This window comes from Odocoileus virginianus, unplaced genomic scaffold (genome assembly GCF_023699985.2).
Source record: "Odocoileus virginianus isolate 20LAN1187 ecotype Illinois unplaced genomic scaffold, Ovbor_1.2 Unplaced_Scaffold_28, whole genome shotgun sequence".
In the NCBI taxonomy this organism is placed as follows: domain Eukaryota; kingdom Metazoa; phylum Chordata; class Mammalia; order Artiodactyla; family Cervidae; genus Odocoileus; species Odocoileus virginianus.
The window spans coordinates 261,262-277,555 of record NW_027224290.1 but is presented as its reverse complement, the minus strand read 5'-3'; the positions used below and the strand labels follow the sequence as shown (position 1 = coordinate 277,555).

General features: G+C 35.1%; 1 protein-coding gene across 1 annotated transcript; it reads right to left on the bottom strand.

Moving 5' to 3' along the window:
* Positions 1–13,504: 13,504 nt before the first annotated feature.
* LOC110147335 (olfactory receptor 52P1-like) lies at positions 13,505–14,458 on the bottom strand. The gene has a single exon (XM_020908771.2). The coding sequence runs from the start codon at positions 14,456–14,458 to the stop codon at positions 13,505–13,507; it is 954 nt and encodes a 317-aa protein (XP_020764430.2).
* Positions 14,459–16,294: the final 1,836 nt, after the last annotated feature.

Sequence of the window (16,294 nt, the reverse complement as noted above, 5' to 3'; positions counted from 1 at the left end):
GCTCTCATCTATCTTATTTCAAATAATACAAATTCAGTCTGAGAAATACTAATTTTTAGTGCAATTGTTTGCTTTCTTATGTTCATTTGTTCGCTGAAATAGAGAGCTCTAGATTTTACATTTGCAACACTGAAGCTCTGATTTCTATTCAAATAATTTCACTTGTATGAATACAGAACTACTTGGAGCATACATTTAGCCAGTAGATAACACAGAAGAAGAAATTATGAAGATTTTGTTTTAATTAAATCAACTTTTAAGGACATCTCTTAAAAGTGCAACTAAATATTAATAATTTTTTGCTTCTTCTGTTTAAAAATATGAAGTGGCACCAATGCTACTACATAAAAATGTCAGTGTAATGAATTATATTGTGTATGAAACAAAATCTATGCTGTTGTTTATAAATATGCTTATTATAATCATTATTATTGTATTTAAGGCCCTAAAGTTCTTTGTTCTGCAATTGTGTGTTGCGCATTGTCTATTTATACCTTATACATTGAAACATATTTATATTTTATATTTATAATATTAAGCAATGTAAGCATATTTATATTAGTAAAATATTACAATCATACTAAAATGTGTGATAGAGTTATAACTGAAAGTTAATGGAAGTGTTAAGTAAACATAAAAAACTATGCATTTAATATACTTGTTTTGACCTACCATATGATATATTAGCAATATTTTTTAAAATAAAAGCAAATCTATAACTATATCTGAAGAAGAAAGAACTAATTCTAAAAGGGAGGATTATATATATTCTATATATATATATAGAAGCCTTTGTGTGTGTGTATATATATATATATATATATACATATATATATATACAAGATTTTACCTAAATTAGCTGTGAGTATATATATACTTTTTCAAATGGTTTTCTTGTTAATTTTGTGTTTCCCAGTAAATACCCAGAAGTGAGATAGCTGGATATTGTGGATAATGGTTCTTTTCTGATTCCATATAAATTTTAAATTTTTTTGTTTTATGTCTGTGAAAAATATTCCTTGGAGTTTGATAGGAATAACACTGAATATGTAGATGGCTTTAGGTGATAAGGACGTTTTGACAGTGTTAATTCTCCCAACCTATGAACACAGAATGCCTTTCCATTTATTTGTGTATTCATCAATTTCTTTCAAAAATGTCTGTACAGGTCTTTAACCTCCTTGGTTAAATTTACTGCAAAATTCATTTTATTATTTTGTTGAGACTGCTAATAGTGTGGTTGCTTTAATTTCTCTTTCTGCTCAGGCACTGTTAGCATACAGAAATGCAACAAATTTTTAAACATCAAATTTGTATTCTTCAATGTTACTGTATTCATTTATCATGGTGAAGTTGATAGAGTAATTTGTGTATAAAATCATGTCATCCACAAATAGTGGATATTTCACTTCTTTCCAATTTGAATGAAATTTACTTCTTCCTCTCGCCTAATTGCTCTGGCTAGGACTTCCAATATTTTGTTTACTAAGAGTGCCAAGAGTGGACATCCTTATCTTGTTCTTATTCTTACAGGAATGACTTTGTGTTTCTCACTATGGAGAGTGTTACCTGTGAGTTTGTCACAAATGTCTTTCATTATGTTGAAGTACTTTCTATTCACACTTTATTGAAAGGAAATATTGTTATAGACTTAAATACTGTGTTTATTGTCATACAAAAAGAGAACTGTCATACATCAGTTTTGACAGATTAACATTCTTTTAATTTAGTACATTGTCTCCAGAAATCTAATACTATTAAAAGAATAATTCTAGCTTAGAGGGTTTTTTCCTGCAATTAAACTTAGTTTCAAAGTTGCTTACTTCATCCACTCCTGCCTTCTAAAATGAAGATGAAGAGCCTTGCCTGAAGACTTCCATCACACTTGTTCATGAAAGACTCTTACTCTGATTCTGTCTCTGTGTATGTGAAACATTCATGATTAGCTCATATAGTTGTGGAAAGTTATGCCAGGCAGGCTAATTTTTGTCTATCTGCCTTTTTAATGACAAAGAAGATCAAATCCTTTACTTTACAGATAGGGTAAGTAAGCTCAAAGTGGTCATACATAATGGTCATGAGTAATGAGAAGTATGTTTACCCAAGATTTTGCCTGAACTGGCTCTGAACACACAGACTAGGTTAGTGCACTTGAAGCAAGCAAGAAGACAGAAATATGAGTACAAACTAACTGTATGTTCATCTGGACTATCCCATAGAAAGGATCGTGACAGTTTCAGACCTCCCTACTTGTTGTGACTGACTTTGTGATGAAAATAATAATAATTACAATGCATCTATGGGGAAATCTTACTTCACAAACCAATAAGTATCCTCCCAAAGTCAACAATCTTTTCTTGTGTAAAACATAAGATGAAATATTACTCAGCCATAAAAAGAATGACAAGGCCATTTGCAGCAACATGGATGGACCTAGAAATTGTCATACTAAGTGAAGTAAGTCAGACAGAGAAAGACAAATATCATATGATATCACTTACATGTGGAATCTAAAAAAATGATACAAATGAATTTATACACAAAAGAGAAATATACCCAGAATCATATGAAACAAACTTGTGGTTACCAAAGGAGAAAGGACCAGAGAGAGGGATAGATGAGACGTTTGGGATTAATAGATCCACACTACTCTCTGTAAAATAGATAGCCAATAAGAACCTGCTATATTACCCAGGTTATTATATTCAATATTCTGTAATAACCTATAAGAGAAAATAATCTGGCAAAATAGATGTATACATATGTATAACTGAATCACTTTGCTATACACCTGAAACTAGCACATTTTAAATCGACTATACCTCATTTTTTTTTAAATGCCTGTATGGTCCAGTTTATATACATTAGGTAGTTGACTCTGTATGTAGGGAGTTGCCTAACATTGTTGTTCAAAGTTGACTACCGCCAAGGTGGTTTATAGAAGTAAGAAATTTATCTGAGTAAAAAAATCCATGGAATCTCCTATAAAGTGATTTAAATATTAGGATTAGCTCTTATTAGAAAGGAAGCTCTGTTTCTACTTCTCTCTCTTTCAGCTTTGTGAATACAAATTAGGAGTCTCAGTATATCCTGGAAATGGAATTCTGGAATTGGCACTTCCTACTTTGTCCAATATTCATGCATTTAGAAGCCATTGAAAGCTGGAGAAAATAAACTGTTGCATATCATTACATCCTTTGATATGTTTGTTATTATTCCCTTTACACAAGGGAATTGCATCCTGCCTTTGCCCATCTGCTGATATAATATTTGTCCTCTGTCTTATTGGAAACAACTTCATTATAATTGCATGTGCGATTATATATTACCATCCCAGTGCACACATGTAAGAAGATTGGTGATTTGAACTTGTGAGTATGTGTTCTTCTAGGTGCCTCTGAGATTGACACAGAGAAAACGATCTAAGGATATTGTGGGAAATTGGATTCTGTAACTGTGTATAATCACTCTTATGAAATCCTGAAAGGAGAATAATATTTGTCAGCTGTTGGTCCTTTAATGGACCAGTACCTGGTGGTCCTGAGAGAAAGAGAGAGAAAGAGGCTGATAGAGCTTGTTGGTCCTTTAATGGACTGGAACCTGGTGGTTCTGAGAGTAAGAGAGAGAAAGAGGCTGATAGCGCTTGTTGGTCCTTTAATGGACCGGAACCTGGTGGTTCCGAGAGTAAGAGAGAGAAAGAGGCTGACATCCCCTGGTTTACGCGGAAAGCCAATAGAGCCCTGTTCTCAGGGCTCGCTGCTGCGCGGAGGCACCGGGCGCCCTCTCGAGTGGGTGAAGGCGCAGTGCGCCTTCTCGAGAGGGGCTTAGAAGCCCGGGCCAAGAAAGTGAGCTCAGCGGGCCTCCGCGCTCCAAGGAATTAGCCAGAAATAGAGAGAGAGAGAGAGAGAGAAGAGAAAGAAAGAAAGAAAGAAAGACACGGGGACCAAAGCTCTGATGGAGCAAAGGTGTTTTAATCAACATGGCGTGGGCATATATACTGTCTTACAAGGTGGTTATTCTCAGCAAAGACAAAGATTAAAATTCCAGACTTACAAAACATAAGATGATCCCTATCAAAGAGAGAGTTGCAAACGATCACCTTTTACCATTTGGCTCATAATAAGGAAGAGGGTACTTATCACTGTAATGAGAAATGCCTGGATTCCTCAGCCCCGGGAAAGGCGCGCCTCTCCTCTTAATTCCTGAATATTCAGGAATCAATAAGAGCCAGAGGTTCCTGACAGATCCAAAACAGCACCCAGGAAGCCTCTGGTTAAATGCTTCCCGATAGCCAGCATTTCACCTAAGACATGAGGAGTATAATAAATATTACTGAGTTCCTCTTGGTCTATTTAGCACTTTCCACTTTTCTTTCCCCTTCTCACCCCTAATGACTCTCTTCATATCTTCAACTAAAACAAGTATATCGCCTCACTTATGTGAGCATTCAAAGGTAATACTGAAATAACAGAGGAAACTCATACATTAACGTGCTTAAATTATTAGCATTTTTCTTAGACTGGTTCTTTACTTTTCCTAGTCCACACCACCCTCCTTCTCCATGCATATATAAATCTGAAAACAAAGCAAATGCATCTGCAAATGCATTGAGTTTTGTGCATTTTTGGCATTAAACAAGTCTGGGGAAAGTAAAACACTAATGCACTCCTATTAGATATTCCTAGTAGATATATTTAATAAATTTGAATGCTGCTAAAACTATTAGGCGACTCTTCACAGAGGAGGCAATGTTTGAGTTGAGAGTATTAAAAAAAAAAAAAAAAAAACACCAGCAAACCACGAGTATTTGTCTCATAGGAAGGTCCAACCTCGTGCAAGAGGAAACCTAGAGGAAGCATTACTAACAAAGGAAAGCTTAGCTAAGAAGTTGTAAACTTCTAAATTACTTTGCAGAATCCTGTCATATATAATTTTTATACCAGATATGTTTGTAATGGTGATGATGTATTAAAGTTATCTCCACTATTAATAGCAAATTTGACAATTGAATCTCTTATTGCTAAGTATTTGGTCACTGAGTGTGTGACTGGATTTGAAGGAATGAATGGTTTTCCAGTTTTCTTCTAGATGAATTCAGGGTTTTTCTTCTCATATGTAATTATACATAATAAAAGCCCTTTGTAGAAATCCTGAACCTATTGAACTATTTTGACTATACTACCGGCAAACCTGGATCAAATAAAGATACTTGAATTTAAAGGCCAGATGTGATTTGATTTCTCCCTAACCCCCCAAATGGAGTAATTTCACAAGTTGGAACTGTTTAAGAGTCAGTTTAGCAGATGAGTTCTCTGTTCAGGTTAGATTTATCCAGATATGACTATTTATTTACTCTGAAACAGTGATTAGTGAAACTATGAGACTGGAAAATATGTCTGGGCAGGAGGCCATTTTTAATGAGAAGTAAAAGAACCATGGGGAAGACTATAGTTGTCAATGGAACTCAGCGCATCAACAACATACAGTAAGAGTGAAAAAGCAACAAAAGAGGAGGGGGTCTAGAGACTGGACAAAAACAAGATACTTGGATTATGGAAACAAAATTTGCATTTTAAAGACAAAATAATTTTAAGCACTGCACAAATATCAACTTAGAAGAGTCCCTTAAAATGTTTGATGTGTTTGGATAAACTATAATTTTGAATTTTTTCTAAATATACAAGCTTTCAAGAATTCTGGAGACAAAGTCGTATGACAGTGGTTTAAAAATCACTTAAACTGATTTTGAAAATATGGTGATTCATAGTGACACACTGGGAATTATAGCACCATTTAAATTGAGACAGCAGATACTAGCAGAAAATCACAGCATCTGTGAATGTACCAATAGGTTTGAATTATATTTTATCAAAAGGGAAATGACTACTAAATTAATATATGATTAATATACAAATTTTGAGGGAAGGCTAATTTTATATATATATATGCACTAATTATCAAGGAGGAAGTAAAGGAATAATGGTGGCTAAGAGGGTAAAGCATCTATCTGCAATGTAGGAGACCTAGGTTCAATCCCTGGGTCAGGAAGATCCCCTGGAGAAGGAAATGGCAACCCACGCCAGTACTCTTGCCTGGAAAATTCACAGGACAGAGGAGCCTTGTAGGCTACAGTCCATGGGATCACAAAGAGTCACACACGACTAAGCAACTTCACGTCTCATCAAAACAGAACTAGGAGTTAGCTGAAAGAGGAGTGTCCATGCCCGCTGGGGTAGGGAGTAGGAGAGAGAAGGAATCTAGAGTTTGTAAAATGTAACAAACAGCTTATGACCAACAGAAAAGAGTTATTGCAGAGAGTTTGAAGAGAAAGGTGAAATTTATGAACATAAATGTCTGGAAATCAGCAGGAAATTCAGTACTGCATACATTTTATTGGAAACCCTTCCAGAATTGTGATTTTTTTCTATCATTGAGCTTCTCTGTTGAAGTTGAATATATAGATTATAATATGAGATCATAAAGCAAGTAGAAGTAAGGAATTGAAGAAGCAAGGATATTACTCAAAAGGAGTAGCTAATATGTTATACCATGAGTAAAAAGAAGAATATGAATCAGGAAAAGGTAGTAAAGGCAGTAATGGTAAACTAAGACAATATGGGCCTTACATTAAACTTCTGTGAGCGTATAGGGAATTGAAAAATGAAGTTAATGAGGGACAGAAAATTGAGCAGAGACTGGTGTGTTTCTTCCTCAGTAAGATGGATGGTGATTTAGAAAAGCAAACAAACAACACTTTGAATCGCAGCTTTAAGGGACTAGGGAGTAGTGTAATAATGGCTGCATTCTATAATGCCTGCAAGTAATTATGCACAATCCTATCTGAAGAAGAGAATCTGTGGTCAACCAATATGGATTAAAAGTAAATGCCATACTGGATTGACTTACTGGGTTCTATGAGGTGTTATGACCAACATAGACAGCATTTTAAAAAGCAGAGATATTACATTGCCAACAAAGGTCTGTCTAGTCAAGTCTATGGTTTTTCCAGTGGTCAGGTATGGATGTAAAAGTTGGACTGTGAAGAAAGCTGAGTGCCGAAAACTTGATGCTTTTGAACTGTGGTTTGGAGAGGACTCTTGAGAGTCCCTGGGACTGCAAGGAGATCCAACCAGTCCATCCTAAAGGAGATCAGTCCTGGGTGTTCATTGGAAGGACTGATGCTGAAGCTAAAACTCCAATACTTTGGCCACCTCTTGCGAAGAGTTGACTCATTGGAAAAGACCCTGATGCTGGGAGGGATTGGGGGCAGGAGGAGAAGGGGACGACAGAGGATGAGATGGCTGGATGGCATCACTGACTTGATGGACATGAGTTTGAGTAAACTCCGGGAATTGGTGATGGACAGGGAGGCCTGGCATACTGCAATTCATGGGGTCGCAAAGAGTGGATACGACTGAGAGACTGACCTGAACTGAACTGAACTGATGAGGTGTTTGGAGAGACCATCATATGAATGATGTGCCTATCTTCAATATGTGAGAGAAAAATAAGCCTCCAAGAAATTATAATAATACTTAAATATGGAAATTGCCAGCAAATGGCTTTTGTAACATATGCTACACTTCCATAAAGGATGAACGGAGCATACAGAAAATAGAGCTATATGATAGTATCCAGAGGTGGATTTTAATAAATATATTAAAACTGCTTATTTTAAATCAGTAATCGTATCATGAACTTGAATCCCACTGAATAAATATAGTTACTTATTCAATATTGCATAATATATCTAAAGTTTTATGTATATACTTTTTCCAGTGGTAATGTATGGGTTTAAGAGTTGGACTGTGAAGAAAGCTGAGTGCCAAAAAATTGATGCATATTAATACTTCTTTGATTATTTGATACTTTTTTGTTATTCTAGAAAAATACTGATAAAATACATTTTAGTGTACATATGAAAATATAGATATCATTATTTGATTAAATTTTGGTAATTGAAAAGTTTCTTTCAGAAATAATCATAAACTTTCAATTTTTAGGTATTATTCTATCAGGTAAAAATTTTCACAGTTCAGTTTTTGCAGAAATAAATTTGCATATGAGAAATTCATGTTTCACATTTTAGCATAGCAGATGTTTGACATTTCTTTGTTGTCATTACATATTATTTTAATTATTTATCTATAAAATATTTAACTTTATATGTAATACTCAGAGAATTTCCCTAGGTTCCAACTATGGGATAAAAGCAGATTCTAAATACTCTGTTACAACCTCTTTATGTGTCCCATATGCATACTTAGCATACCACTTGTCATGTGTAATTGTCACAGGTAGAGCTTTGCCTGTGTCATCTTTGATAATGCCACTTTATAACATTTTCCCAAGATCTAGAGCAGCTCCTAAGAGTGTGTTGGTATTATTATTATTATTTGACTTCTACTAGACTATCTGAATGAATTGGAAGTTCTTTGATTAGAAATAAAGTTATATGTAGCACACCATTTATGTCAGATCTTGTCAACTTACAAGAAGTTAACTTAGAAGACCCAACTACATTCAATGAGATGGTTTTCAACTAATTTTGCAAAAACCATAGGAATTCACATTGACTGGAAGGAGAGCTTCCTCTCTCTATAGTGAATATTTGTAAACTTCCAAGTGTGTATATGTGTTTATATCTCTCTGTATACATAGCAAAAAAAGAGAACAAAAAGAAAATTCAAAATAAATTATTCAGGGAAACTCTATGTACATTCACAGCCAAATTTAACTTCAACATCCAAAAAAAAAAAAAAAACCGAGTAGGTGTGTCAAAATGCCATTTGAAACCACATTTAACTACTGATGGTATGAACCTAGGTAAAAACATAAAACAAGAAAGATACTCAACAAAAACCGCCATCTTGAATCAGACTCTCTAAACTAGAAAGTTCAAAACAAACATGCCCCAGCTCAATGGCATAATTTTCATGCCCTCGGTGCTGACACTGATTGGGATCCCTGGCCTGGAGTCTGTGCAGTTCTGGATCAGCATTCCTTTCTGTGCCATGCACATCACTGCTCCGTTTGGGAATTTTCTGCTGCTGGTCATTATCAAATCTGAGCCCAGCCTCCATGAGCTCATATATCTTTTCCTGGCAATGCTTTGAGTGACAGACATTGCTCTCAATAACTGCATTTTGTAGGATGTACTCTGCATGTAAGTTAAATGAAGAAAGTGACAACATATAGCCTTGACCTACTCCTTTCCTGATTTTGAACCAGCCCATTGTTCTGTGTCCATTTCTGACTGTTGCTTCTTGACCTGCATACAGGTTTTGCAGGAGGCACGTAAAACCTCTGGATCTATAGGTTTGTCAAATTTCATCCCAGTGATCTTGACTTTATCACATGAGCTATGATTTTATAATTACAGAGTTAATGTCATAAACTTTGTGTGTACATCATTTTCATCCAGCTAGAATTAACTGTTTGAAAGTAGGAAAGGATTTAATTAATCTATGTTTTTCCAATACTGTAGAACCCACTGAAACTCCCTACTTCTCTGAACATGAGTCCTATTGATGTTACACACCAGCAGAGTCTGATGCAAAGTCTTTACAACTCTAATTTTCCAAACCCCATAGTATCTTTAAGTAATATCACAAATCCTATAGGGCTAAGCTTTATAGCTCTGAAATTGGCCCAAGCTATCCAATTGTATCTTTCTCAGATGACTTTAAAAGACAGCACCTTGCAAGTTCTAGATTATACTAAATTAATTTCATTTGACATCCTTACTTTTATTCTTATACTGTTAATGTTGTTAAGGTTGTTAATGCTACTTTATCTAAATTTATTACAAATTTTGATTTTTTACATCATTTTCCCCTTATGCAAAATTCTATCTATTCAGATTGTATTCACAATAATGAACTGAAAACACAACAGACCTGTTCCAAATAGGAAAAGGAGTACATCAAGGCTGTATATTGTCACCCTACTTATTTAGCTTATATGCAGAGTACATCATGAGAAATGCTGGACTGGATGAAGCACAAGCTGGAATCAAGATTCCCAGGAGAAATATCAATAACCTCAGATATGCAGATGACACCACCCTTATGGCAGAAATGAAGAAGAACTAAAGAGCCTCTTGATGAAAGTGAAAAAGGAGAGTGAAAAAGTTGGCTTAAAGCTCAACATTCAGAAAACTAAGATCATGGCATCCAGTCCCATCACTTCATGGCAAATAGATGGGGAAACAATGGAAACAGTGACAGACTTTATTTTTCTGGGCTCCAAAATCACTGCAGATGGTGATTGCAGCCATGAAATTAAAAGATGTTTACTCCTTGGAAGGAAAGTTATGACCAACCTAGACAGCATATTAAAAAGCAGAGACGTTACTTTGCCAACAAAGGTCCATCTAGTTAAGGCTATGGTTTTTCCAGTGGTCATGTATGGATGTGAGAGTTGGAACTATAAAGAAAGCTGAGCACCAAAGAATTGATGCTTTTGAACTGTGGTGTTGGAGAAGACTCTTAAGAGTGCCTTGGACTGCAAGGAGACCCAACAAATCCATCCTAAAGGAAATCAGACCTGTTGTTGTTTAGTCACTAAGTCATATCTGACTCTTATGAAACCCTGAGGACTGTTGCCCACCGGACTTCTCCGTCCATGGAATTTTCCAGGCAAGAATACTGGAGTGTGTAGCCATTTCCTTCTCCAGGGGATCTTCCCAACCCAGGAATCAAACCTGCATCACCTGCATTGGCAGGCAGATTCTTTACCACTGAGTCCCTGGGGAATCTCAACTAACACATTGCTGCTGCTGTGGCTGCTGCTAAGTCGCTTCAGTCGTGTCCGACTCTGTACAACCCCGTAGATGGAAGCCCACCAGGCTCACCCGTCCCTGAGATTCTCCAGGCAAGAATACTAGAGTGAGTTGCCATTTCCTTCTCCACAACTAACACATTATGATGTAGTAAATTGTTGCTCTAAATTATAGATCAGCAAACTTATTAGGTAAAGGGATTGACAGTGAATATTTTAAACTTTTTAATTGTATGATCTCTGTCCTAATTATTCAACTTTGCCCCTATTGTGCCAAAGCTTCCATCAACAATACATTAATCAATGGATATGATGGTAATCCAATAAAATTTTTTATTTAGAAAAGAGGCAACAAGATGGATTTAGCCTGTGTGCTACAGATTGCCCCATGGACTTGACAAAGTCATATTCTGTGAAGTAGGTCAAAAGTAATATTAGGCTCTATAAGTACAAAATATAGTGTAGTGTTTAATTACACTTGGCTAGATTTATCACTTGGAGACAAGGTCATTCATTGTATACAAGATTGTATGGCCCTTTCAACATTCCCATTGTACAACTCTTTATTTCTCAAGGTGCCCAAAACTAGACATTTTCTTATTGGATGCCCCTCCTGCTTTTCTAATTATATTTTTTTTCTTTAAGTTTTATTCTCCTTTTTTAGTATGCCATCACTCTCTTCTGGATGTATTTTTACTTTTCATACAGTGTCTATTCACCTCCATTTTGATTTTGCCTCTTAGAAAACCTTGGACACCGTTACTACCTGGATCTGTTATCATTACTCTTCAAGACTCAACTCATCCTTTTCCTAGCATCTCCTCCAATATACCTTAGAAAATTGTCTCATCATGATGTTTTTGGTATTCCATAATTACCTGCAGAATTTTTAAACTGTTACTTTGAATTTATCTTTTTTATTATCTGGGCTATATGCTGATTTTTTTCATTATAAAAATTAGTTCAATTTTTACTACTTTGTTTCTCATATATTTGGGCAAATATTTGACACTTAATAAATACTTTATGACATTAACTGATTCTCCCACTGACTTAAGTGACTTGATGTGTTACTTATTGAGACAATAAATTTTGTAGGATGGTTTGGGTGGGTGAATAAATGTGAAATGTCCCCTTTGGAGAATGTTGAATAACTAAGAGGATATCTTTGTAGAGCTATCTATTTCAGAACTCTATAGATATTTGGAAAAAACATCTTTTCTAACAGATCTTCCAATTTTCAGTACCTATTGTGGCACTATTCATGATAATATGGAAGAAGATTGTTTATTACTGTGATAACTGTCTTCTATTCATCATTTAATTTAATCCTTGCTCTGATACTATAAAGTATAAAATCAATGTTTAATCAATGTTGAAACTCAGAATTTATATAGTCAAAAAGGAAACAGCCAGTCATTAGTAAGAGAAGCAACATTTGAAATAAATTTATTTTCCCCAGAACTCTACTTTAAAATGTCTGGTAGAGACACTCAGAGTATATTCATTGAAAAAAAAAAAAGGAAGATTTACATCATTGTAAAGAATCAGAGCTAGTTGTAATATAATTCATACAAAAGTTAATAAGATAAAAATACAGTTATGAATAGGTAAAATCATGGCTACAGCAGAATAAAAAGTCAGAGGCTAGGAAGCTCATTCATTTGAAAACACACTTTGACCAATAAGTATTTGAAAAATATATTCCAACCTTTTTCAAGAATCAACAATTTCCAACTCAATGAGCATTCATTCCATAAAACAATCCTAAAAGTAAAAAGATGTTTTGCACAGAGCATTTATAAATGGGTCTAAATTAGGGTCCTCTGTGCTACATGCATAGTAAAATTAATGTTCTTAATTAGGAAGCAAATTGTTTACAAACAGCACTGGATAAATGTGACTGAAAAACTGATATTCTCTGAAGCCAAAGAAAAGGGAACTGAATGTGGATAAATAGGATTTTCACAAGTGTGAAGCGAAAGTGTTCAAGTGTTTCAAATGTTACTGCGGAGCCAAAATCATGTTACCAGGTTACCCTGATTGGACATTTCTCTAGTAAACTAGAAGTGACTTTAGCCTAGGAGGTTGCCAAAATATTATAATTTATCAGGCATAAGGAGACTGACAAATCTATCATGATACCTAAAAGAAGAGCAAATATATGGGAATAAATATAAAATATTGAGAGAAATGTGTTTCATTTTTGTCATGCTGATTCATCATTGCTACTAAAATAATAAGTAAAAAGACACTTGAAAATGATTTTTACTCTACAGTTTTTAAACAAAGCATGTAACAATTAAAAATGGAAAAAAATGTTTTCAAGAATGGCAATGTCCAGTATGTTGAGAAATTTAAAATTGCTACCAGAACTAAACTAGTCATTTCACTTGTGTGGATATTATTAAATATTATGAATAAATATAGAATGTGAAGTAATATTAACAATAAGTAACAATTGTTGCTAACATTTATTGAAATGATAAATATTTCAATAATTTAACATTTTGTGAATGTGAAGAAACACACCTTTATTTCTAAAGGAAAGAAAGCATAAAAATTGAAAATAGAGAAAAAAAATAAATGTACAGCATCAAATATCCCTGATTAAAACCATAGATGAATCAATAAAGATGTTGGGGACAAGGTTGTAACTTTCGTTAATGTCCTATGACTCCATGAAACCGAGTCTACCACCATGGGTTTGTTTTTAAATATCTTAGTTTTCAGAAATTCTTTTGTTTGGGAAAAAGAGACCAATCACCCGGTCACGAATCTGCTTTGTCTTGACACCATATACCAAGGGGTTGACTGTGGGGGGCACCAGAAGGTACAAACTTGCAAAAATGATATGGACACTTGGAGGCACTTTCTTGCCAATGCGGTGAGTTAGAAAGCTAAAGAGGGCAGGTGTGTAGGAGACAAGAATAGTGCACACATGGGCAGCACAGGTGCCCAGTGCTTTTGAGCGGGCATGCTGAGAGGAGAGCCGGAAGACCGCCTGAAGGATTTTGAGATAGGATGTGGCTATGAGCCCGAGGTCCAATACCATCACTGAAAGGGCCACAGAGATTCCATATGCTCTATTAATATGGGTGTTTGCACTGGCCAACTTCACTATAGCCATGTGCTCACAATAGGCATGATTGATTATATATTTGGTGTAATATGGTAGCCTCTTAATAAGAAGAGGACAGGGTAAAACCATAAGAATACCTCGAGTCACACTGACTAAACCCATTTTGATGACCATTGTTGTTGTCAAGATGGTTGTATACCGTAGTGGGATACAAATTGCTACATAACGGTCAAAGGCCATGGCAACTAGGAAGGCTGACTCAATTATGCAAAATGTGTGGATGAAATACATTTGCGCTAAGCAGATATTAAAGTCAAATCTGTGAGAATCCAACCAAAAGATGCCAAGCATCTTGGGGGCCACGGAAGAAGCAAGGGCCATGTCATTCATTGCCAGCATGCAAAGGAAGAAATACATAGGCTGGTGGAGGCTTGGCTCTAGTTTGATGGTAATGATGATTATGCTGTTCCCCAGCATGGTCAGGGAAAACAGGAGGCAGACAGGAATGCCGATCCAGCAGTGAAAATCTTGCAAGCCAGGAATACCAACCAAGAAGAAAGATGAAATGTAGTGATGTGTAGTATTGTCTCTCATGTTAAAAGTCACTAGGTTGCATGCTTAGACAGAAAGTAGCTGGCCAAATCCCTCTGTGAAGAAAGTAAGATGACAGACTGTTTTTCCCATAGTCCTGTATGTGTGGAATCCAGGCACACTGCGTAATGACCTGCTTGAAGGGCTGACTCTTCTTCTAAACCTCTGTCAATCATCAGGTTAACCACGTCCCCATTCTTAGTCCTGGAATCTTCATCTGCAAATGAAAAGATTGAGTTTATTTATTTCAGATATTTTTTCCTGAGTTTTCAGTTATTGTTTTTTTTCCCAATTCTACCTATAGCATGTATTTCTTGTTAAAGGATCAGTTAGCAACATAATAACTTCATTGTGCCAAAGCCAGTGTTGGATTCTTATATAAATAGTTTTAGAAAAGAAGTAAGTCAAGTTGTCTTTTCAAGAAAATTGAGATCAAGTATGAATACACATACATAAACACACACAAAAATTAACATGGATTTCAAAATACAATCATTATTTTATAATACTCTTATCCATAGAGCACATAATAGAATAAGACCTAACTCTAAAGCATAAAAACAAAGCTTATGAAAATAAGGACAATAAGGGCTTAATCATCAACTAAAGACAAATTTTTCCTATTTTAGATTAACTCCTTAAGAAGATCTGAAGATGGACAGCATATCACAACCATATAAAAAGGAAAAAAAAAATGGATATTTTATTTCTTTATGCTATCAAATGATCTATAGGTGCTGCAAATAAGCACAGAAGTGTTGCAAAGCTCAGCCTTATTTCTGGAAAGCCAACAATCCCTGCTGAAGGCAGCCCTACATCTGACTTTGGCATCCAACCTTCCTGATGAGAGAGAAGAGCAAAGAAAATACAATTCAGCTTTTTTGGTCTTAATAGCAAAAGTAGTTTCTGACGACTCTTGCTCTGACTACCTTCTTTAGTTATGATAACTGGGCCCTATCCTTCCTAAGATCCAGTTTCTACCTAGTACTGTAATTCTGGAATATACACTCCACTTTTCTTAACATGCTTTTTAGTGTATAATTGTTCCCAACATCTTGCTTTGTGATCCTGAGTTCCATTTACATGAAGGTAAATGTACATTGAGAAATATACCTAATGGAAATGGTTCCTTGTATAGTTTTTTTTAATAATATCTGTATGAAAAAAAAACCTGTCAGGTTATGTGTCTTCCTTTATTAAACATATGATACACTTGGCCTATGTGAGTAAGCATTTGAAGTGTATTATTGTAAGAAATTGAAAATGTAAAATCAGACATAAATATTTCCAAAAAAATTCAAAACTTAACTTTAGCTACAATTTAGAATCCTAGAGTTTTGGAAATTACTACATAAGGGACAAACTCTATAATCTAGACAAAGAAAAAAAAATCAAGACAAAATCAACAATAGTGAACATTCAAGTATGAAAAGTTTTCAAGTATCTATTAAACTTCTGCTTTTTGCAAATCCTTTAATGATTATTTTCCACTTGGAAACTTTGCTAGGTTCCATTCGTACACCTGTCTCTGGGAGACTCAAACATACAAGAGGTTTACCACCTAGAAATAAACCCATACCTTTTAGCTAGAAATAGTTACATTATAAATAAGAATAATTTCTCTTGATAGATATAATAATGGAAAAATAGACTTTTAGTTTCCAAAAAATTTATTTATAAGGTGATAACATAATCCTTACCAGGAAAAAGTGAATTCCCCTTGCTTTAAATGAAGGAGGCTTCCTGTCAGAGCCCTAGAATGTGGCACACAGACTGAGGAAATTATGGAGAACTACCCCTAAGTCATAGTCTGCTTGTACAATCACCCCTTCCACCTAG

Bases quoted from the DNA above. Each gene is read 5' to 3' on its own strand.
- LOC110147335 (XM_020908771.2), bottom strand. From the start codon at position 14,458: ATGAGAGACAATACTACACATCACTACATTTCATCTTTCTTCTTGGTT.